At 39.2% G+C, this 23,936-nt stretch overlaps 1 protein-coding gene across 4 annotated transcripts; it reads left to right on the top strand.

The window, feature by feature from the left end:
• Positions 1-4,035: 4,035 nt before the first annotated feature.
• On the top strand, positions 4,036-22,689 carry tm7sf3 (transmembrane 7 superfamily member 3). Of its 4 annotated transcripts, none has more exons than XM_088347006.1 (12): positions 4,036-4,288; positions 5,107-5,261; positions 10,081-10,231; positions 10,361-10,481; positions 12,476-12,647; positions 12,731-12,908; positions 13,018-13,104; positions 15,250-15,330; positions 15,401-15,553; positions 15,617-15,717; positions 18,727-18,889; positions 22,164-22,689. In XM_088347006.1, exons 1-12 carry the CDS (start codon positions 4,222-4,224, stop codon positions 22,415-22,417), a joined length of 1,683 nt encoding a protein of 560 aa, XP_088203132.1. In that variant the 5' UTR covers positions 4,036-4,221; the 3' UTR covers positions 22,418-22,689. The 4 variants fall into 4 exon arrangements, with proteins under 4 accessions (XP_088203132.1, XP_088203131.1, XP_088203134.1 ...); XM_088347005.1 differs by having other exon boundaries at positions 15,226-15,330; XM_088347008.1 differs by lacking the exon at positions 22,164-22,689 and adding an exon at positions 20,338-21,661 and having other exon boundaries at positions 15,226-15,330.
• Positions 22,690-23,936: the final 1,247 nt, after the last annotated feature.

Genomic DNA, 23,936 nt, shown 5'->3' with positions numbered 1-23,936 from the left:
TTGTTCTGCTTTTACAGTGATTATTATTGCTCGACTTTGGGATGAGATACTTGGCATAAAATGAGAGAAATGCTTGGAATTGATGCCATGTTTCTCAGTAAGTCTGCCTAAAAATGAGGCCGATACTTCTCTCTAGTGGCTTTGCGCAGTAAGTGGTGCCCTAAGGACCCTGGGAGTCGAGGGATTGGTGAACTGTGACAAAGATGATATTGAACCTTTACAAAAAACTTGCAGACAGTTTTGCTAATTTTGAGTATTATTTTGGTAGAAATAGAGGAAGAAAAAAATAAAGTAAATTTGGAAAAAAGGTTAAAATACAGTATAATAAAATCCCAAATTAGAGCATAATTGTTCATCAAAATGGATAACCTGTATTACCTGCTGAGCCACGGATACCACTTTTTACCATTATAAAAAACAGCAACATTATAAGGTCAATTTAGACAACAATAATTTAGGCTAAATAAGTCAAGCATAAATTGACAAATAAGTGGTTAAAGTAAAAACTTCCACATTCGGTTTTTTTTATTAGTAATAATTTGAAGAATCAAATATAATTATATAAAGTATATACAGGTCCTTGTCAAAAAGTTAGCATATCATGAAAAGGTGCTCTAAAAAGCAACTGAACTAAACATCTTAGTCAACCCTACACACCGGCAAATGAGTCCAAAGGCTGTTAAAAACTGCCAGCCTGGTTCATTACTGAAAACATGGGTAAGACTGCAGACCTGACTGCTGTCCAGAAGCCACCATTGACACCCTCAAGCAGGAGAGTAAGAAACAAAAAGAAATCGCTGAGCAAATAGGCTGTATCAAGACATGACAGTATGGGGAAAAAAACAGTGGCAGAAAACGCTGCACAACCAGAAGAGGTGACTGAATCCTGAGGAAATGTGTGTAGAATGGCCTATTCCAGACCTTGGGGAACCTGAAGAAGCAGTGGACTGAGTCTGGAGTAGAAGTAACCAGAGCCACAGTGCACAGGCATCTCATCTCATTAGCCGTACCGCTTATCCTCATTGAGGTCGCGGGGGGGCTGGAGCCCATCCCAGCCATCTCCGGGCAGGTTGCAGGGGACACCCTGAACTGGTTGCAGGGCACACAGGGACAGACAACTCATTCACACCTAGGGACAATTTGGACTGGCCAATTCACCTGAAATGTATGTTTTTGGAACGTGGGAGGAAACCGGAGTGCCCGTAGGAAACCCACGCAAGCACGGGGAGAACATACAAACTCAGGAAGTCTGGACCTGGATTCGAACCCACGACAGGTTCCCATGACATGAACTGTTCTGCACAAGCGCTAACCACTGCACCGCTGAGTGCACAGGCATTTGCAGGAAATTTGCTACCGGTACTGCATTCCCCTTTCAAGCCACTTTTGAACCAGAAACAGCAGCAGAAACGGCTGACCTGTACCGTTGCTCAGTGGAGCAAATTACGTTTTTGGATGAAAGCTAATTTTGAATATCCTTCGGAAATCAAGGTGCCAGAGTCTGAAGGAAGACTATGAAGGAAATGCCAAAATGCCTGAAGTCCAGTGTCAGTAACCACAGTCAGTGATGGTCTGGGGCGCCATGTCAGGTGCTGGTGTTGGTGCACCGAGTTTTATCAAGGGCAGGGTCAATGCAGCTTGCTATCACGAGATTTTGGTATACTTAATGCTTTCATCTGCTGAAAAGCTTTATGGAGATGAAGCTTCTATTTTTCAGCACAACCTGGCACCTGCTCCCAGTGCCAAAACCACCGGTACATGTTTTAATGACCATGATGTTACTGTGGGGGCAGCACGGCAGCACAGTGGTTAGTACGTGTTCTGAGGTCATGAGATCGAACCTTCCTGTGTGGAGTTTGCATGTTCTCCCTGTAATCGTGTGGGTTTCTGGGTACTCCGGTTTCCTCCCACATTCCAAAAACATGCATGTCAGGTTAATTGACCGGTCCAAATTGTCCCTATGTGTGAATAAGTGATTTGTCTGTTTGTATGTGCCCTGGGACTGGCTGGCAACCAGTTAAGGGTGTCCTCTGCCCACTGCCCGAAGATAGCTGGGATGGGCTCCAGCACCCCCATGGCCCTAATGAAGATAAGCGATGCAGATAATGGATGGATGGATGTTACTGTGCTCAATTGGCCTGCCAACTCTCCTGACCTGAACCCCATAGAGAAATAAATTCTCGGGCAGTGGACACCCTGAACTGGTTGCCAGCCAGTCGCAGGGCACACAGAGACAGACAACTCACTCGCTCATTCACACCTAGGGACAAATAAGTCATACTTTTAATGACTTAAACCAGGGGTGTGAAATTTTTTCGAGTCGCCGGCCACATTGATTAAAAAAAATTGGCCTAGGATCCGATCCTCGAGACCTATCCAAGATTTTTTTTAATATTTGTTTATAATTGGATGAGTTTCATCAACTTGGTCTGAAACACTCACAATTTAAGCAAAATAATATATGAAGTCCCCTTTCTAAGCACATAATTTATTTTGTAGTATTGCTATTCTCTAGGGTGCAGTCAAAGGGGGCTAAAAAAGAACTGGGCCGACAACATTCAGGAATGGACTGGTGCCAACTTTGCCATGACCCTAGAACAGGCCAGGGACCGTCAACAGTGGAAAAGGCTGTCCAGAGTTGCATCCAAATTGGTGCCCCAACGACCCATGCAGTTTAGGAATCCGTGAACCGTGAGTATTGCTTTAGTTGCTTGTAGCCCTTCTATAGTAAGATTTGTTGTAGCATATCTATAGACTTACGGTAGTTGCAGTTTTGTTATATTTTCTTTCTAGTATTTTTATAATATTTCTGAAGTAGGATTTTTGTAGGATTCCTGAAGTAGGATTTTTGTAGAATTTCTGAAGTGGGGTTTTTGTTGTATTTCTGTAGTAGTATTTCTGTGGTATTTTAATAGAATTGCTGTTTTTGTATTTTGTAGTATTGGTTGTAGTAGTATTTCTGTATTATAGTCCATCTGTATTATAGTATTACTGCAGTAGTACTTTGAAGTATTTTGTTTTGTTTTCAGAATGAAAGAAAAACAATGTATTAGGTCCCCGTTTTTAAGCACTAAATTTGATATTTCATTTTTCAATCATTTTGTTGTATTTTGGTAGAGTTACTCTAGATGTATTCTTGTAATATTTCTGTTGTAATATTTCTGTTTTAGTATTCCAATATTATAGTATTACTGCAATAGAATTTTTGTTTTTGTTTTCAGGGTGAATGTAAAATAATATATTACGTCTCTGTTTTTGAGCACTAAATTTGATAATTACTTTTGTAGTAATTTTTGAGTATTTAGGTAGTAGTTTGTTTATAGTTGACACACAATGGGCACAAAGCTGGCACAATAAAATGTTGTTTTTTTGTTTTGTTTTTTAATAATTTGTCGTATTTCATCTGTTATCTATATTGTCATGATATTTTGACCAATTTTGTCCAGCAGGCCGAATTAAAGAGTTTGACGGGCCGCATGTGCCCCCCAGACAGTTGTTTGCACTACCTTGTTGCTCCCTCATATCTTTCAGATTTAATTTCCCCCTATGTTCTGTTCCGGAGCCTCCGTTCTGAAAATGCTGGTCTACTAGTGATCCCAAAAGCCAAGAAGAGTTCCGCAGTAACCTATATTTTTTGTTGACAAAATCTGTGTATTATTTGTCATTGCAACATCCTTTGCAGCCTGGTCATCCTGGAAGGGGGATTACCACATGTGCTGTCCCTTCTCAAGGTTTCTTCATTTTCCTCATGTTGAGGTTTTTGAGTTTTTCCTTGCCCTCATGTAGGTTTTAGATCGGGGGATGGTGTAATAATAGTCTGTAATAATAGTCTGTGGTTTGCAATAACCTGTGCAGCCCTTTGAGAGTGTTTGTGATTAAGGGCTATACAAATAAAAATGAATTGACTTGACTTGTCTTAAACTCCCCTAATGATCATGGTTTCGGTTCGCTTTGCTCAACTGCCGGTTAACACTGGGCGTTTCAGGCCAAAATATCGCGTGACCTGGCAAGTCTCGCTAAGGGTGCGTTCACAAACCTCCGTAAGACTGGAAGGGAAGAACGTCGAAAGTTTCACCCTTAGCTACCGTCTCGCAGAAAATGATGCCGCTCCTTCGCCTATTTGGAAATTTGCAAGCGAAACATAAGCGACTTCAATGTTACAAATGACTGACTGCGGCTTTCATTGAATTTAATTTGCGCTGGTGCCAAGTTAACGGAGATATGTTTCGCTGGATCTACTGGCTGGTGGTGTTTTGTCCGATATATGAAGTTCAAGCTCAGGAAGCAAGTAAGTGCAGTACAATAGAATGATAGCGTTACATTTTATGTCATCTAATGAGAGCCTTTTTGTGCTACCAGAAGATAAACACGTACATCAATTTTGTCCATAAACAAGCGGATTGTTAGTTTATTTATCTATTTATTTCGATGCAAATGTTCTTATATAAACTGTTTTAAAATATTTCAATAATTTTTAAGTGTAGGCTTTGGGTTGTTTACACTCCCATGTTTTCCAAAACACAGAGAGAAACTATAGTTCTAGAAAGGGGTCACTTATCTATGACCTAATTGTCAAAGTAGCGTGAAAATAAGTTTGTTTTTACTATTTTATAGGCTGTTTATAACGAGCAATAAAGTGTCTCAAATGGTTATTTGCAGTGTTATAAACAGGTGTTTATGTAAGTTAATCTTTCCCCCAACAACCAAACCCTCATGATTCACGTGCTTTGACTTATACAGCAAAGAAAATACTGTAGCTGGGATCTGACCTGTAAAATGTCAGCTGGAATGAGGCAACTTGTGTAGAGAATTATTTTCTGCATGTTCTTTCTTTCTTTTGACATGAAGCAAGAAGATAAAAAATATAGTCTATTAGTACTGCTGAGCACAGACAAAGAACTGATAGAATGATCTCCAATTGTGGGGAAATAGAGGGAAGTGAAGAATTTTCGAAGTTGTCTGCCAATCTTAATTTGAGTAAAACCTTATTCCCTTTTTGGTTCAAGTGCAAAAGCGACAAGCCAAGATTTCAGGCAATTTGTTGTCCTCATTTAACCTCAATGAAAATCTATGTCCATTGTGTGATGCTGCCGATTCTCGTGACAGACCGAGTGGTTTTTCTGCCCGGAACCTTCCAGAACTTCAGCGTTTTGACCAACGAGACGCTGCAGGCTGTGGCCTCCAGGATCCCTGCCGTGGTTGCTTTCGCCACTGTGCAGTTCCATACGCAGTGGCAGAACATCACGCTCTCCTATAGCACCGTAAGCATGTCTTCTAACTGAATTTGCATCCAAGGAAATAATCAGCAGAGCATGGGTCTCAGATACAATTTTCTTGTGTCTATATGTATATATATTAATAAAAATCAATCAGTGATAAAACAATAGAAAAAAATAAGAAAGACTTCGACTAAATATGTGAGTATAAAAATTGAATAATTACAATTCAGAAATGCTCAAGCAGATAAAAAACACTTGGCTCAAAAGACAGAAACTTACTGAAAGCTACGTGCAATCTACATCCACTTTCCTTTCAGCTTCAGTTCAACAACGGTGACGATCTCCTCCCAGTGGGAGCATCTATAGCAGGGATGTCAAACTCAGTTTGGCTCTAGGGCCGGATCCAGACTTTCTGTTCCGAGGCAGGCCAGATTAATAAAAGAATGTCAACTCCAAATCTTTAGCTTTCAGCCTGCATCAATAACCTACCCTACATATTATAATCATGGATGACAAGGTATATTTTCTAAACACAACACATTTATTCACAAACAATGTGGATTTTTTTTTCATGTTTTGCATTGAATGTGTTAATAGATTATTTTAACAGTTAAGTGAATGCAGTTTTAAAACTGAACAAACTCCTCACACTATACAAACTCAACACTTGTCTCTAGCAGCCTAGGAGAGCATTTGGTTTGCATCTATTTAAAACAAAATCAGAACTTTAGAAAGAAAATACCAAGAAACAGGCTGATTAGAATAATCCAACGGGCCGCATATGAATTAAATTTACTTATGATGACGGAGGCCTCACAATATCGAAAGCAACTGGACATGTGTTTTCTCATTATATTTCCTTTAACCTTTCGGTTGCCAAAATGAGCTGTATAGAATTTTGAACTTTGTTACTGTTTGACACCATTTCCTGGCTTGATCGCAGCCTTGGTCATCTCATTCATGATGCACGTGCAAGTATGTGCATTTCCTAGACACGCTTGAATGAACTGTTTTTCTCATCTTTTTAGGGGTTTGGGTAGGCGTTTTGACTCTACTAGAAGCAGGCTTTATCTTACTTTCACCCATTTCAATTAGAAATAAAATAAAACCTGCGGTTGCGAGCACGACTCGGTCTCCCGCACAGCACCCACCCCCCAATCCTTGAACCTAATGTAATCTCCCCCGAACAGCTCGGATAAAATTAAAATACAAGCAGATAGGCGTAATGGAAAATAAATCAAAAGGGCTCTTTTAATCTCAGTTTGACATTATTAACATACTTTTAATGTGAAAACACCTTTTGCTGGTTTGGTGAGAAAAAAATGTAAATTAACACAAACTAATGACATTAAAAACAAACTCAGTAGTTTATCGGGTATTTAATTTTGCTTCTTCAGAAATCCCTTTATTTTATTTTCTATTTTCTGAATGTTTTTTCTATGGTGAATGCTAAAACTAGATTTTAATATAACAAAGACAGGTTTCTTTTTTATTTGTTTGGCATACAAACCACTATAAATTTGTTTGGAAGCCAACTAGTTAGTGAGTTACAAGTGAAAAAAATAGCAACGAGTTTGAAGTGTCAGACTGCATTCCAATGCACCAGATGCTATCAATGCGATCTTCATATTGGCTAAAGCGAGCCTCAGAAATTTGTTGGTAAAACTAATTACTGTAAAAAAAGTACAGCTTATCCTTTCTCCCTGTGTTGTTTTTTTTTGTATTCTGGTTATGAGATGTTAGAAATAAAAGCTAAAATTAGCAGTTTCTTTGAGGTTTTATTACTTTTGAATATTGCAGTCACAAATGAGCTGTAGATAATTGGCTTGGTTTTTTCCTCACGCTGAGGTTTTGAGTTGTTCCTTGCCCGCATGTTGGTTTAAGATCAGGTGATTGTGTAATTGTAATCCTGTGCAGTCCTTTGAGACATTTCTGGGGTTAAGGGCTATATAAATAAATGTGACTTGACTTGTAATATTCAAAAGTGCGCAGTCAAAATGACTGAAAATTACTTTTATCCAGCTAGCCATGAGTCGCCTACCAACCCTAATGCTATTTTTTCCCCTCAATTTCTTTTAACTCGTTATTAGGTGACCAATTCCAACTCCTAATCCTGAGTGCCAAGCAGGAGGCAATGGGTACCAATGTTGTAAGTCTTAGGTACTGAGCAAAAAAATGTGCAGTTTTGCTTGAGATAGCTATCTGGCTACCTTTTTAGCTTGCTATCTTCCTAACTTTTTAGCTATTTAGCTAGCCATTTAGCTAAGTTGTTATTTTAGAAACTCATATAAAACTTGGTGCCCTCTGCGCTAATTAGCAACAAAAAGTAGTTTGACGCGTTAAAAAAGAAAAGCGAGACCCCTGCTCAAGGCTTTAAAATTGTGATTTTTCTTCTCTGTGTCAGCTATACTCATGAAAAGAGAAACACCTGGCTCATGTGACATATGTTCCGGACCCTTGCCATAAAGCTTTGTTCTGTATTCACAGAATATTCTGACAAAAATCTCAGCAGAACTTCCCAGCTAAAATGTCAATTTTACTTGTCTCGCATCCAGTATATTAAACTAAAACACAGATGAAGGAAAATATGATCTTAAGAGTTAAAGCAGTTTAGCATATGGATGGGTATCAGTTTTACATCATCGGCCAGATCATGACAATCACAGGGGTCTTGGGTCAGGTGAAACGGGACCAGAAGCAAACCATACTCGGTCCCATGGCTGCTCCCATGTTGCTTTATTGGTTTAAGGCCCAAAGAAAATAAATGAATGATATTTATCTGACAGGGCTTGAAAAATGTCTTTGACGTAAATGGAGCTGAAGGGTTTAGAGCTGGATTAACGCATTCGTCAAAGTTCTGCTGTGAAGAATTCTGAAGTAAACTCTATAAAAAGACTTGATGCTACTTTAGATTTTTAAAAACGTAGAACAACCTCAGGATTTTTTTCCCGGATCCAAAGTGAATGAGAAAACAGTTTTTCGCAAGTGGTGCGTTAGATAAATACAGCGGGGAACCGTATCCAGTCGCATTTTTTTTATTTTTCATTGCGCACAAAGCTGCCATTGTGTCATGGACACCCTACAAAGACCGCGCCCTCCATACTCAAATCGGTCACAGGCACACAGTTAGTCATTCTTCACGCAGAGCTGGCACTCCAGAAGAAAATACTTATAATCTCATCTCATCTCGTTCAACCTTTCTACAGTTAAATAAGAAAAGTAATTCTTAAAGGGAAACTGTGTAGTATTTGACCACCAGATGTGGCTGTATTGTGGCGTGCAACCAAAAACAAGTGCTTTAAAAGCACGTATTATAATACAAACTACGGAGACGGAAAGTGACTAAGCTGCACCATTTTTATTTTTATTTTTTTGCCCAGTTTTTTCGGGATTTTTGATTTTTCGGGTACTGGTAGCAGAAAGCTGGAGGACAGTTATGTAAGGTCAGGCTCATGTTTTGAAAAATTAATGAAAATATTTTAAAGTACGATAATTTAATAATGCACCCTTGTGTTATAGTTTATGTATTTTTCCTTATTTTTGAATCAATGTTTTTTTTTTTCAAATTAATAAAATAATTGTACCACTAAGAGGCGCTAAATATTACACGCTGTCCCTTTAAAATGAGTGAATAATTAAACAAATGCGAATATTCTTCCTATCATTTTTTGTAATTGATTTTGATCATAAAAGTCAAAGCTTGTCCGATATAACTGATAAAAATCCTTTATTTTCTCATTGTAGAACATATTTTTCACTTGGAAAAGAACATTTTACTTTAGTTCTATTTATTCATTTATTTTAATGCAATCATTCATTCCCTTTCCAAGTGCTTTTCTTCACATAAATCACAAAAATATACACGGAATTGTTTTAAAAGTCAAATCAATTGACATGACACATAAACGAAATATTAGGTTTCACCATTGGCTTGACTCTTTCATGTCCAACTGAAATTTTTTTTCCTCAAAAAAAGCCAAAAGCAATGGTTTTAAGGTCAAACGGATGTAAGGGCCGAATAAAGAATTGAGCTACAAGCCGATAGCTGGACAGATCAAATGTTAAAAAAAATTTAGAATGACAACCCAAATGAATGTACTGAAAAGCTAACAAATATATGCTATTTTTTTCAGATAAATTAAGCAATGCTTTCTTTTTTCCTTTTCCTCATGTAGGTATTAGATCAGGGGATGGTGTAATAAAAGTCTGTAGTTTGCAACAATCTGTGGTCTGTGCAGCCCTTTGAGACTCCTTGTGATTAAGGACTATACAAATAAACATGACTTGACTGCCATCATTCTTTAATTTTCAACAGGCACAAAAGACACATTTCCTTGATATAAAAATCCCCAACATTAAATTTAAGATTATTCAGGCATCATCAATAGCCTATATTTTAGCAAACAGGGGCTAAAATCACATCAAATAGAAAAATGATAGCAATTTTCTTTCATTCACTTAAGTGCAAGGAGACGTAACATACAGTTATAATAGATACACAACGAATCCTGGTGTATGATACAGTAATTAATCATGGTCGTCTAAGGGGCCGAAGAGAATCTTCTTGGGGGCCAGATGTAGCTCGCGGGCATTGACTTTTAATGTCCGCGAGCTACATCATTATCTGAGGATAAGCTGTGGAGATAATGGATGGATAGATGGATTTTGCTGAACACCTATGTAAAGACTATTCAACTCAGTCAATCATTGGCTTTCCTTTTTTCTTTTCAAGTTCAAATTCAATCTCACCCTGGTTTTCTCACAGGCCAGAATTGTCGGTTCCATTCAACAATTAGCTTTATACAACAAGCTGATGAATTGATCATAATCAAGCTCATTTACATCGTTCTTTCGGTTTCAGACGCCAGTATATGGTCTGTCATCAACAGCAACCGACACGGGCATCCTGTTCCCTCTCCTGCCGGGGCAAACCTCCCTCACCTTATTCCTGTTTTCTGCCAATGGAAACGCCGTCACAGGCACGGGGGTAATTCTCCCGTTCTCCAGCACAGGTCGGCCATCAACAGGTTTTTTGTCTCCATGTTGCGAAAGACGCCAGGAAATTGCACTTCTTCAGCATCTGCAAAATCAAAAATGAGGCGCTTTTACTATGAGTTAGTTTTGAGACCTGATTTTTTCAGATCCTGTCCCGGGAGGTTGTAACATCGAATTCAACCTGAACGTGGACCCCAACGTCTACCTGGACTTCAACCTCTTCGAGACCACCATCCAGTTCGCGCCGGCCAACCTGGGATATGAAAGGTAACCAGTGATGTGCGGAGAGGTGGTCTGGTTAGGCACAGTCAGATTTACAAATAAATGAACTTTCATCATCTTATTCATCATTCTGCACAGCAAGCAAGCAATATATAAACTGTAGCATTGAAAACATTTTATTTTCTTACCTTTACTCATAAATTAAGTCCATGCTCTTCTTTTGAACAAAAGCATAAAGAGATCCTGCATGATGGAAAAAAGTCCATGCAACGAGATTACTGGATGGCTTGACTTGCTGTTAGCTTGATAAGACTATCACTTATTCTATTGTTTGGGGCTCAGGTATGCGCCAAATCAAAATTATCGGTCTCCCTATTGCTCTCTACCATGAGGCAAGAGAACTGCGTGCCTCACTCAGCATCTGCAGAAGATCAGTTACATGCTAATTGTGTTAGCAAAATTTAGATAGATAGATAGATACTTTATTCATCCCCGTAGGGAAATTCGCACTTCCAGCAGTCTACCCCGTTGTTTATTAACAGATGAACATGATGCCCTAGGGGTGCTTGTAGCGGAATGGATGACGTCACGCCAGTCCAAAAGTTCGACATCCCTGCGGCAGATGGAAATCTTTTCTTTATGAAAATCCAGGGATACACCACCTCGTGTTAGCAAGTCCGCCTCCTCTCCGATTCCCCCCGGCTTTCGTGTCTCTGTTTAGCGCCGTTGAAGCCAGATTGCTCCGGGTAGCTCCGGGTGGCTACACGTTAGCTTCCGGAATGCTAAACGTGAGCCACGTTTCCGCAAAACACAGCAACTGCGCTCCCTGTGCGCTTCGATGTTTTCCACCAGCACTCGATGATCTTATTTGGTCGTGAGTTCGCATTTACCATGCTTACGGATGGTACCGAAGACTTATAACGCCGCTAGCCGTCTCGCTAGCTCCGGCTCCTCTTCCACGATAGGCCCCTTCATCACGCCGGCACGAGAATTCTTCAGGGCAAGGAGTTGAAATTCCTTGAATACGCGCATTTTTTGTGCGCTAAAACCCATGTCCATAGGATAGAAGTAATCCATAGTGTAGTTGTCAAAACGGGAAGAAAAAACACCGAAGATAGGAGCAGACAATAAAACAATAGGGCAGCTGCTGGAAAAGGCAGCCGCTCGTGGCAGCGCCGCTTTGAATTCAAATTTATAATATAATGTGAAAATTCAGTGATTTTTTTTATTCAGAATCAAATAAATTCTCTTAAAGAAAACGGAACTTTCAATTATTAACATTTATTTGCCTCATCCACTACCAGTACAGGTCGGATTTGCATTAAAACTGGGCTACCTGTTTGATGTCTATAGCAAGATGTCAGTGGCAGTGCGTTAATATAAAAAGAAAGGAATCAAATATATTCCCACAAGACTACGATAGTTTCGGTTATAGTAATACCTCGTTTTTCGCGCTGGTTGCGTTCCAAAAATGTCCCGCAATAGTCAAGACCCAGGAAGTAGAAACCTTTATTCAATTATTTATTGAATTATTTGTTTATAGAACGGTAGCTGTATCAGATTACATTTTTAAAGTATGTGTCCTAAACCTATGTATAGATTAAAAAAAATCCACTTTACTTTACATGACACAGTATGAAAAACGGCATTTACTTTCTGTTTCTGTCCTACAGAAACCATATATTTTTCCAGAATCAAACATTTTTGAAAAAGCACCAAAGCCCCGAATGTTGCTCCAGAGTAAGTTTTGTTAGTTGGGAAACCAAACTTTGTTGGCGATTGAAAGCATCTTCCTCTGTTTAGCCAATCAAAATGCAGAACATAATGCACGATAGAACTCCACGATGTAGCAAAACTGCGATAAGTAAAACGTGATACAGCAAGGGTTTACTGTATTCAAATGTATTTAGCCCATTCACTGCCAATGACTGGTATACATGTCAGATTTGCATTGGGGCTTCCGGTAAAAGACCATAGAAATATAAGATTATATAATCTATGCAAAGTTTTAAAGTGTTCTAGTTGTTTTCCTTGTTCAGGGGCAGCTCTCCCCCATCTTGCGACACATCTACGGGGGCCGACACCCGCTGGCGTCTGCGGTACGACATCTACCGATACTTCCTGCCCGAAAACGATCTGTCGGAGCTTAGCCTCTTCCGCGGCATCCAAATGGTGGCGAATGCAGAGGGCGCCACGGCAAGCGCCAAACTAGTGTGTAAACCTGATTCTTGAGTATTGGAACTCAACTATTCTCAATCCAAGCCTCAATCCAGGTCCACCCTTCCCCCTTGCAGATCATGACACTGGCTTCTACCAAAATGACCACAATGACCTTCAGCTCCATTCCTGGACAAGGCATTATTTACGCGGTGGTGGTCCGAGACCCCATCCTCAACACGTCAGCGTCCTATGTGCCGGTCCACACGTACGCTTGCAGTTTGGTCTCTAAGATAGACGGATGTCAAATGCTCGGTAAGAGTTAAGACTTGTTTGTTGTTTGATTCCAAAAAGTCTTAAAGGGACAGTGTGTCAAATAATACACACTATCCCTGAATTGATTGAATTTATTTATTTGTTTCAGGAAGGATAAGTACAAAAATTTTCTTCACCGTCACTGGTTTAGCAGGTCTTTTTGTCTGCTTCTTTGGGCACCGATTCTTTAAATCTGGTGAGTTCTTGTAAGGTTACAAGGTGGCATTATTCCTTGTCCTTTTGCCATTCACAAATTGAATACTTGAAAAAAACCAAAACAAAAAACTATGCTATGATACTACAAAATGGCTCCAATTTTGGTGTGAAATCCGCTCGGAAAACAACTTAACTCGGCTTGAAACTTTAGGAAGACTTGTGTAATTTGGCAGTAATTTGCAATCCTGTAATTCCTCGCTAATTTGCTCCTTATATTACACGACCTCAGTGCATTTCAAGTTGAAAAATGTTCGCAATCTATTATTCCCAATTACATATTGCTGCGTGCTGTCACAATCCATTACCCCTGATTGCATATTGTTGCAAGCGTTGACAGGTGGAGCGCATTTTTATTGGGGCTGGCAGCTCTTTTCTGATATTCTTTCCACAAAAAGTGAACTGCACTTGTCCTGCCACAATCAATAATCCCTTATGACATCCTGCTGCAAGCGGGGACTGGCAGAGTGCACCTTGGTTATGCCTGACGGCTCTTTTTTTACCATTGTTTCCGTATAAGACAAGGTGCATTCAAGCAGCCCAGATCTATTATCGCAATCCCATATTGCTGTGGGCAGGGACCGGCAAAGGCCTTTTTATCTGGAGGCGTGCTTTTCTGGCCCGCCTAAGATAAAATGCACAGCTGTGGCCACGATCCTTTATCCCCTGTTGACTTATGCTGAGAGCAGAGGCTTGCAGAGTGTATTTTTTTTCTTTTCGGTTCGGGCCACTGAAGTGTCCCATCGTGGCCTACCTAAAACGAACTGCATTGTTAGCCGCTATCCATTATTCCTGGTCGACTATTGCTGAGAGCAGGTGCCAAAAGAGCAATTTGTGTCTTTTTTTCTGGTGCTTTATGCCTGAAATGAACAGCACCCCTGCAACTGCGATCCATTATCCTAGGGTAACTATTGCTGCGAACGGGTGCCAAAATAGCAAATTTGCTTCATGTGTGACCGTTCTTTTTTTCCCATGATTTCCACGCAAGATGAACTGCAACCGTGCAGCTGCAATCCCTTATTCCTGGTCGACAACTGCTGTGAGCGGGGCATGTTAAAGGGGGGATACTTCTACTACTCAAATTGTGTTTTATAAATCACTTCATTAAACAAGCAATAATGAAACTGATGTGTTGTAATGAAATCTGAAAATTTTCACTTTTTCTAAAGAGGAATTTTTACACAAAAGATAAAAATAAAATTAATTTATCTAAAGGAAATCTTCAGAATTTGGAACTTTTTTACTCCATGCCGCCATCTTTGGATTTCTGTCGTCATTGCAGCCTTAGTCAGCTTGGAACAAGTACCAAAATTTAAGTGTCAAAACGTCCACATCAACGAAAATCTCAACAAAGTGAACCTTTGGTAAAATCAGCTATGGAAGGATTGAGAGAATCACTGAATTAAATGAGCGAAACAATCTGTAAAATGAAATAGGTATTTCAAAATATGGACAACAAAATTTAAAAAATGCTGAAAGAAATGATAGAAGTAAAAAAAAAAGAGCTGGAAGATGTGCAGATTGAAATATATTTGATGGGACTTAAGAACATCGCGGTGAGAATGGAGAGCGAATTTAAGAAAATCAAAGAGGAAATCGAGACATATCGACAGATCTAGATGGACTATCAAATGGTCATTACAATGATGTAGGATATGATAATTTGTTAAAAAGATTGACAGAAGAGCGTCCAAAGTCTTATTGGTGTCTCTTTTAAGCCTTTGGCATTGACCTGTTCTCCTTTTGTTTCCTTCCAGGTTATGTGTTCATTTGTGATGTAATGTTTGTTGCAACATGATTGAAAAGAAAAAAAAACGAGAGAAAAGAAAATAATACTCAATCACTAAAAATTCCAATAAAATGTACAGTAATCCCCCACACCCCCTCAAAGAAGAATTTTTAAAAATGTAGCATTAAAAACGAAGCATTTTGATTTGTAGTTTGACCTCATTTCACCATGGCAACAACCACTGGATAAAAACACGCCTAGCTCTCGAACCAATATCAATTATTTTCCCTTGCATGTGATGTCGGGAAAAATACAACATGAACCCGTGATGATTTATCCGCCCGTCCCCATTGTGACTGACTTTTTGTGGCCCAGCTGATTGTTTCGTTACCCATTCAGAGTTGTTCTGCATGGGCTTCAGCTTCTGCACATTCTTCTTCTTTGTGCTGGTCACTAGGACGACCGGCCTGGATTACGACAGTAAGTCCAGGCCTTCTAATTTTTGGATTCATGCGTTTCCGCTACCAAAATCCTCTGTTTCTATTCGCAGTCCGGATTGTCGTGTCTACGCTGATTGGCGTTGTAGGTGGAGTTGTCCTGGTGATGAGCTGGTGGCGCTTCGGCTCAGTGGTGGCCTGCGTGGTAGTGGTGGGCCTGATGCTCGGATTCATGGTGGCCGCCACTATCCTTTTCACGCCTCTCGGTAGGAGAACATCCAAAATCAGGGAAATAAGCGACGAAAAATGAAATATTTGCTTCTCCCCAGGTGACCTAGATGTTTTCAGGCGCTCCAACACCGTTTTCTGGGTGACCTTCTGCAGCATCATGATCATTATCCCACTATTCTTCATGCGTTGGCCCCGAGAGGTGACCAATGGCAGTGACACAACAAATGTGAAAAAATGGGCGCCATAGCAACCGTGACAGGAGGCTCTGTAAAGCAGTCTTAAATCTTTTACATGTGTATCCTGGAGTTTCATGTCTAATCTCATCATAAACAATATTCACTTTGTTTTGAATCAATGACAATTAAGACAATTTTAATTCTAAATTCAACACTTTCATTCAACATTCAACTGGTGTTGCTCCAACGTTGTATTCATGTGTTAAAAAAGAAAAAAAAACGAAAAGTATCAAAATAACACTTTTGATTGCGGCATTGTGAACAGATGCAAACCTTGAGAGGTCATTTGTGGGCTCGGCCACAACAAATAAAATTAACACTGTTTTTAGGTGTTGTTTCAATTTTATACTTTAATACTATCTGTTTTTAACACTCAACTGGTGTTGCTCAGCACTATAAGGTAAAATGTAGACAGTTCAGACAAATAAAAATGAACAATAACACTTTGAAAGTGTTGAACTAACACTAGAAAAATGTTCCCATTTGTAATTCAAATTAAAAACATCAAAAGTGTCTGTTTTTTACACTACACTTGTTACAGTTTAAAAAATACACACTTTGAAAGCTTTAAATTAACAATTTCGCGTGTGGATTGTAGACACATAAATATTCACTGGAAATTTTTGGAGTTGTTCAAATTGAAACTTCAAAAGTGTCAGTCCCTTTAACACAAAACTCGTGTTGCTCCTGAACTGAATGTTTAAAACGTAGACAGTTCAGAGTTTAAAAAAAAAAAAAAACTTTTGGGAAAGTTAAAATGACACTATTGGGTGTGGATTGTGGACATATAATTAAGACTACAAAATTTTATTTTATTTTTAATCCAACCTTTCGAAATTAGTCTTCATAATTTCTAAACTGGTACTGTCCAAAAATTTAGACCAAGGCAGGGGTCAGCAACCGAAAATTTTAAAACAGCCATTACTGACTAAAAAAAATCTAAAACTTTTGAAACCGCATAATAATAAAAACTTACATAAGCCTTTTCCAAATCAATACAAAAAAGTGATTACTACATAAAAGTTATTCATTTATATGCATTATTAATGTTTACAAATCGGAAAAACTTTAAGAATTTTGGATTTGTGTCCTACATGAACCAGATTTTATAATATATATTTCCCTCCTTTTTATGTTTCTGAGCATTTTTGAAAAAGCTCCAGGTAGCCACTAGGGCGGTGCAAAAGAGCCAAATGCGGCATTAGGGCTGCTGGTTTCTGACCCACCATTTTGGGCAGGGGTGTACAAACTTTTGAGAAAGCGGGCCAGATTTGGTAAGCTGGAAATGTGTGAGGGTCGTCAATTCAGCCTGGCATTCTTTGAACGGTCTTTAATAAATTCACCTTTCCTGAAAGGTTTGTAGTGATTGGCATTCAGCGTCGCAACCACACCATATATTTTGAGACAAAATTCATCATAACTGCAAAACCGCTCTCCAGACAAAAGTTAATTCTTCAGAACATTTTATTTCATTGTGTGACATTTGATCTTGATACAATCTATGAAATAATAATACTGCCAGAGCCTGTTCCCCATATAAGTACTCCCCTTTGTCTCTCTCCCGCAGTTACTTAAGAAGTGTTAAGGCTTATTTTGACCATCATTTTGTCATAATGGTTTCAAACTGCGAGCAAAGTTCTTTTGTAAAAAAAAGTCCCAAAATTTTTCAAGCGAGGATCCAAATGTATTTACCTTCCGTGCAGATGGTGCAGAGCGGGAGACGGGAGGAAGTGATTGCACTTTTTGCATAGCTCCACCCATCCATACCGCTCACCCAATTAAATTGCTCTAGGTGCTTAGCTAGAGCTTCTGAGTATTTAAAAATACCTATTTGGATTTTCATCATAAAGTGTCTCCATTATGAACATAAATTATTCAGTGAGCTTCCATAAAAAGGATTCTTTAGCAATGTACAGCCAAAATTATTTTTTGGGTGCAACACCTTGACTATTCCTGGTGCTTTGTTTGGATTGGTGGGATTTACGTCATTCTATGAAGAAATCATTTGGTCCACAACAACCTCGCCTATGCAAAATTTGAACAAATCTGCATGGAACCAGTTTTGTCTCCTAGCAATACGTTATCATGAAAACAGCCATATATAGCTCGTGAGCCATATGTTCCCGACCCCTGCTCTAAAGTGTTTTAATTGAATGGTTATGGATGTTGTGGACTGAAGGCACATACAAACACCAACATGTAACTGGGCAATACTGCTTTTGCACAACAGAAATTAACATTACAAAGTGTTAATCTGTGTTGTTTACAGTGTAAAGCTTTAAAAGTGTTATTTTTAAGCACTAAAATGTTTTTGTACAATTTGAAAATATTTGCAGGGTTCGTATGGGCGCTTAAAATCCTTGAAAATGCTTGAATTTCAATGTTTTGTTTTCAAGGACTGGAAAATGCTAGAATTTTGGGTGAATTGCTTGAAAACGCATGAAACCGTTTAAAGAGCTTTGGGAAGTCATTGACTTGAAAAGCGCTTTAGAAATGCAGATCATTTCATTTCATTTCTTGGCTGTCTGACTCCATAGACCACTTAATAAATAATGAAAAAAAAGTGTGTGAAAATGATTCAAACAAGCCTGCTCTGGTGCCCTGTCATTATGGCGGTGTCACGTGAAGCGTCACAGCCCCTTACTGGTTGCACCCAAGGGGACAGCTCTATTTAGAAAACTGGCTTTTTTGGCTCTTTAAAACGGCTCCTCAGATTTTTGTTTTTGTAATTATTATTATATTATTATTTTAAATAATATTTGATTATTATCAATAAAAACACAGCTTTATGCACCAAATTATTTAGTAATTAGTAATTTAAAAGGTTCGGCAGGGGTTTCTTGAAAAACACATTTGCCCATAAAAAGGTGTACGAACCCTGTATATGACTTTTTAGTGTAAATAATAAACAATATTTAAAACAATTTGAAAGTGTCAAATGAAAACTGATGAGTGTTGTACTGTGTTCCCAGGGTAACATTATAACGTGCGGCGTAATGGGCGGGTACAGCGTTGTGTTGGCTGTCAACGCGTACATGTACACAAGCTTGTCCTACATCGCACTCAACATCCTCAAGCGACTCCTCGACAACAACTTTAATGCCGCATTCACTGACGTTCCCTTCCAAACCATCGGTAAGATTCCCAAAAAGCACATTTCAAGCAAAGACATTTTCCCTCAAGCGGGGGTCTCAAACTTACGACCCACAGGCTATTTGCGGCCTCCTGAATGAGTTTGAGGCCAAAGAAACTCAAAACCTAGGCATGAGGAAAATGTAAAAACCTTGAGAAGAAAGGTTTAGGCTGCAATGGATGTTGCAAGGGCATCAACAAACAATACACAGACTTCGTCAATATGAAATTGAGGTCGCGGTAATGTGAAAAGTGAAAATCCGGGAAGTAGCTTCGCACCTTCATAAAAGCCCCCAAAGGGTTAAACTTACCTTTAGATGACCTTGATACCCACTCAGATTATTCGACTGTAACATAAAAACAATTAAATATCTACAAATAATTACAAACAGCACATAATAGCAGTTTAATGATTGTTTTTTATTGTAATTATACAAAATGAGAACAAAATTAGAGGACATTCGTCAAAAGCACACACAGCTTCAGGAATGAGCGAAGAGCACCCACTTACTTCACCACTTACGCCCCGCCCACCCCTGTGTCGTCCGGGCTTTATCAGCCCTAACCCCCATGCGGAAATTGGAACATTTGGACCCATGGTTTTATTGTCATTATACAAAAGTAAAACAAAAATGGAAATATTTTCCTTTCAGTGTAAGAAAGCAATTGAAACTGCGCTTGCATCAGGTGTCCTCGGAATGAGCCAGATTTCCGCGATGATTCAAATACAATCTTCCTGAATGTAGCGGTTTCTTACAAGTTGTTAAGGTTTCATGGCTAATGGCAGGATACAGGGTCCGCAGCGGAGCCTTTGGAGAGTTGTTAGACTAGCCGTTAGTCCAGCAGCAAAGCTTTTCTCCCACACACTGCTTGAGTCGTATCAAAACCCAGTAATAATACAACAAAGAATTTCTTTGCGTTTTTCTCACTTTCCTGAGAGTCTATTTTAATCAAAGAATATTTTTTAAATCTAAGGAGTCACTAAAAGCTAGCGGCCGGTATACTTCCCAGCTTGTTTTGATTCGGACAAAAAAAGTGCTGATGCTCACCCTGGCTGTGTGACTGACAGCATACACCACCCTATCAGAGTCGTGTACGCAAAGAGTCACGCCCAACCAATACACACACACACACTCACACACACACATATATAATCTGCCCCTTAGTCCGTGCTCTCAATGACCACAAGGATACGTCAATATAAATGACAAAGACAATTCAATTAAAAATCTGCGGAGTGAACAAGCGATAACCGAAGCACGAAGTAGCGAGGAGTTTCTGTATAAGTGTGTTTTAAGCCTAGATTTAAACTGGTCCACTGAGGTTGCAGGGTACAGCAAGTTAAAACAAGATGAATGCTTCTCAATGCTGAAATGGCTTTTTGCACACTAACAAGCCTTCTATCAGCCTTCTGATAAAAAATATTAAAAAAGATCCCTTTACCTTTACAGATGTTTACGTTGCAAAATGGAAGTGGACAAAGAAAAGAAAACAAAACTAATAAAGGCTTCCGAAAGAACCATGTTGTGATGACTGCACGTCTAACATGAAGCTGGCTTTCACTTTTGCTTATTTTTTAATTTGTACATGAAAAAAAGATGTAGGATGCTGTAAAAACGAGAGTTCTGCCAAGTAAGTGATTGTCCACGATTGTGCTGCTACGGGTACCCAAAAACCTCAAAACGGCTGGATAAAAAAATAAAAAAATTAAGAGAAGTTATATGATGTGTTTTTAGTCACTGTAGTTTGTATTTTTTCTTGTGCTTTTTTGCTCTGGTCGGGCTCACTACATAATACAGCAACCTCAAATATTACACTCCGTCCTTTTTAATAAAACAAATATAGCCTCAAACCAATACAAAAGTAAAAGTGTTTTCATAAAAAAGCTGCCTGAATCCAAACATAATAAGAAAAGAATCAGATTTTTTTCAAAACACTGCCTCTTTTAAACACTAGCTTTTTAACTGAATTGACTGGGGATTTAATTCAGAGTTAAAAGCTTACATGCGATAATTTTTGACAGCACTAGTACATCTTAAACTGGCGTTTTTAACACAGGGGTTTAATTCAGAGTTAAAAGCTTCATAGTGTTAACTTTTGACAGCACTCGAAAATATCTAACATTTTTCTGACTCTGAACTCTGGCTTGTATTCTAACTCAGTTTTTTTTCCAACTTTCCTTTTTTTGTAACTGGCTTTTTTCTAAATACAGTGGAACCTCGCTTCTCGACCATAATCCGTTCCAGAACCCTGTTCGAAAACCAATTTGTTCGATCACCGAAATCATTTTTCCCATTAAAAATAATGTAAATTGTTTTAATCCGTTCCAACACCCTGAATGTTTACCTTGAATGTTCGATGTAAACATAAAGCTAACCCAGGCTAATCGTACGTTCGCGTTATCGTAATCTTCCGTACGAAAGATTACGCTAACATGAACGTATAAAAAAAAAAAAAAAGGATAAGGACAAGAATTACGAATCGGATTTCTTACCTTTGTGGTGGTCAGCTGAAGGCGCAGGTGGACAGTGGGGTATTCCCTAGCAAGATCAGACACTCGCACACCTCCTTCATATTTTGCTATTATTTCTTTCTTAAATGCAATAGTTGTACGCACTACTTTTCTTTTTTCACCTGTAGTAACTTTGCTGCTTGCACTGACTTTCTTCGGAGGCATAATTAGGGGCTAAAACACTTCGTACACCTATATTAAAAGCGAAAGCAAAACGAAGCACGTCCGCATGCGATAACAGTTGGTCACGAAAAAAGCGATCTACACCCATACGCCGCTCAGCATCGCACCCTAGCGTACGCACTCACGTATTACCGGCGTTCGAACTCCGATTTTTTGACCTAACAGCGAAGCAAGAATTTCTCGAAATTTTTGGTTGGACTCCGATTTGTTCGAACTGAGAGGCGTTCGAAAACAGAGGTTCCACTGTATGGGTTTCTTTCTAATTTGGGCTTTTTGTCGAAATCTGTTTTTTTTTTTGTTTTTTTTTGTTTTTTAATAACGCTGGCTTTCTTTTATTTATTGCTTTTTGTCAAACTTAGGCTTTATTTTCAACTCTGGCTTTTTTCTAACTTTGACTTTTTCTAACTTTGGCTTTTTGTCTAACCTGGGGTTTTTTCAACTCTGGCTTTCTTTTTCTAAATCTGGCTTTTTTTTTCGAACTCCGTCCTATTTTTTTTAACCCTAGCTTTATCCTAAATCTGGCTTTTTTATTACTCTGTCTCTTCGTAACTCTGTTTTTTTCCATTTTTTATTTGTACTCAGACTACATCATGATGACAGTGTGGGTGGTGCTTGGCGTGACAGGCATGATCCTGCAGCTCTACCGAGAGCGCACTCGGCCCTTTTTCCCGCCCAGCCCGTACCTGATGTGGCTGCAGGAGCGCGAGCGGCGCAAGACTAACGTGCTGGACCCAAGCCACCACTTCCCGTCGCTGCCCAACCGCCTAATGGGCCGAGCCCGCCAGCTCACAAAACGCATGGAGCCCGCCGGGGAACACACGCCGCTGCTGCTGTAGCTCCCGGTCGCGGAGGCACGCTAACAACAGCATCCTCGTCGGACGCCCGAGATAAAAGACTATACGGGTCATCTCGTGTAAAATCAAACGAAATGAAGGACACCGTTTTGTTGTTTACCGTGCACTGTATGCTTTTAAAAAGTGGTAAGCGTAAAAACAAATATTTGTAACATGTTCGAAATAACAATAATAATGAGTGCAATGTGACTTTTTATGCTTTGGTGACTGCACTTTTACTATTTGCACTGAAACATAAACTCTTACATTTTGTATCCGCAGTTTTGTATTGTTTCGAAGGGACAATGTGTATTATTTGGCGCCTTCTAATTTAAAATAAAATTAATACATTAAAAAAATATATATCATACATGCCAACCTTTTGACATTAAAAAGCAAGAGTATTTTTCTGCGCGAACACAATACATCTCCACAATGTTAGAAAAAACTTCTGGCTTGAAACCTGAAATGGAAAACTTTTACCAAGACGTAAATCTAATGGAATCAATGGAGCGGTTTATCCACGCACGAAAACTTAGTCTCACTCTTAAATGAAGAAAACTGCTGACTAAAATTCTAGTCCCAAGTCAAGATGTATATGGTTTTGGGGGTAAAATTTGAAAAAAAACAAAAACAAAAAAAACGTTGGTTTAAAAAAGGTTGGCAAGTGGAGAAAAGTGCAGTTTAATCAATTTCAGTACCCGCAGTTTGTATTCTTCCTTGAGCTTTGTAGCTCTTTTTATGCATCACACAACATAGCAGCATCCAGTGGTTAAATATTGCGCATTGTCCCTTTGAATTACACAAATTTAAAATAAATGCACCAGAGATTATTGAAAAATAAAGGAAGCAGGTACTTGTGGTTCAAAAGTCAGTCAGCAAACAAAACTGACTGCTTGGAGAACTACCAAAGACACTGGATTACCCCTCTCCAATCGCTCCGGTACTGTCTTAATTCCTATTTATCTTTTATGTTGTGTTTATTGATCAAGTATTATCCAACAGAATTGTTGTTGTTTTAATAGACTTGTCTCTGTTAATAAAAAATATTTGCAATTAAAAAACTGAATGAGGGTGTTTGTGTACAAAAAAATGAATTTTGGGGGGGATGGTACGCGGGCTCTCTCTTGTGGTACTTTTTTTTGGGCTTGACTCACTAAGAAAGTGCTACTCTTCCGGCTACTGAACAACTGGTTTTGTTGTTTAAATCGGTATACACTATTACCAACAATATTATCTATCCATCTGCTGCACCTCTCATCCTCATTAGGGTCACGGAGGTGCTGGAGCCCATCCCAGTTGACTTGGGGCAGTGGGCAGGAGACACCCTGAACTGGTTGCCAGACAGTCGCAGGGCACACAGAGACAGACAACTCACTCGCTCATTCACACCTAGGGACAGTTTGGGCTGTCCAATTAACCTGAAATCCATGTTTTTGGAATGCGGGAGAAACCGAAGTGCCTGAAGGAAACATACGCAAGCACATGGAGAACATGTTAACTCCGCTCAGGAAGGCTGGTG

This window comes from Urocampus carinirostris, chromosome 11 (genome assembly GCF_059441175.1).
Source record: "Urocampus carinirostris isolate Australia breed hairy pipefish chromosome 11, RoL_Ucar_1.0, whole genome shotgun sequence".
NCBI classification, from domain to species: Eukaryota; Metazoa; Chordata; class Actinopteri; order Syngnathiformes; family Syngnathidae; genus Urocampus; species Urocampus carinirostris.
Note: the sequence above shows the minus strand (reverse complement) of the source record. Positions and strands in the feature narration are given on the sequence as shown.

Coding starts and splice junctions, on each gene's coding strand:
- tm7sf3 (XM_088347005.1), top strand. CDS start 4,222: ATGTTTCGCTGGATCTACTGGCTGGTGGTGTTTTGTCCGATATATGAA. Junction 10,482..12,475: donor GCCAACCTGGGATATGAAAG/GTAACCAGTGAT, acceptor TTCCTTGTTCAG/GGGCAGCTCTCCCCCATCTT. Junction 18,890..22,163: donor CGTTCCCTTCCAAACCATCG/GTAAGATTCCCA, acceptor ATTTGTACTCAG/ACTACATCATGATGACAGTG.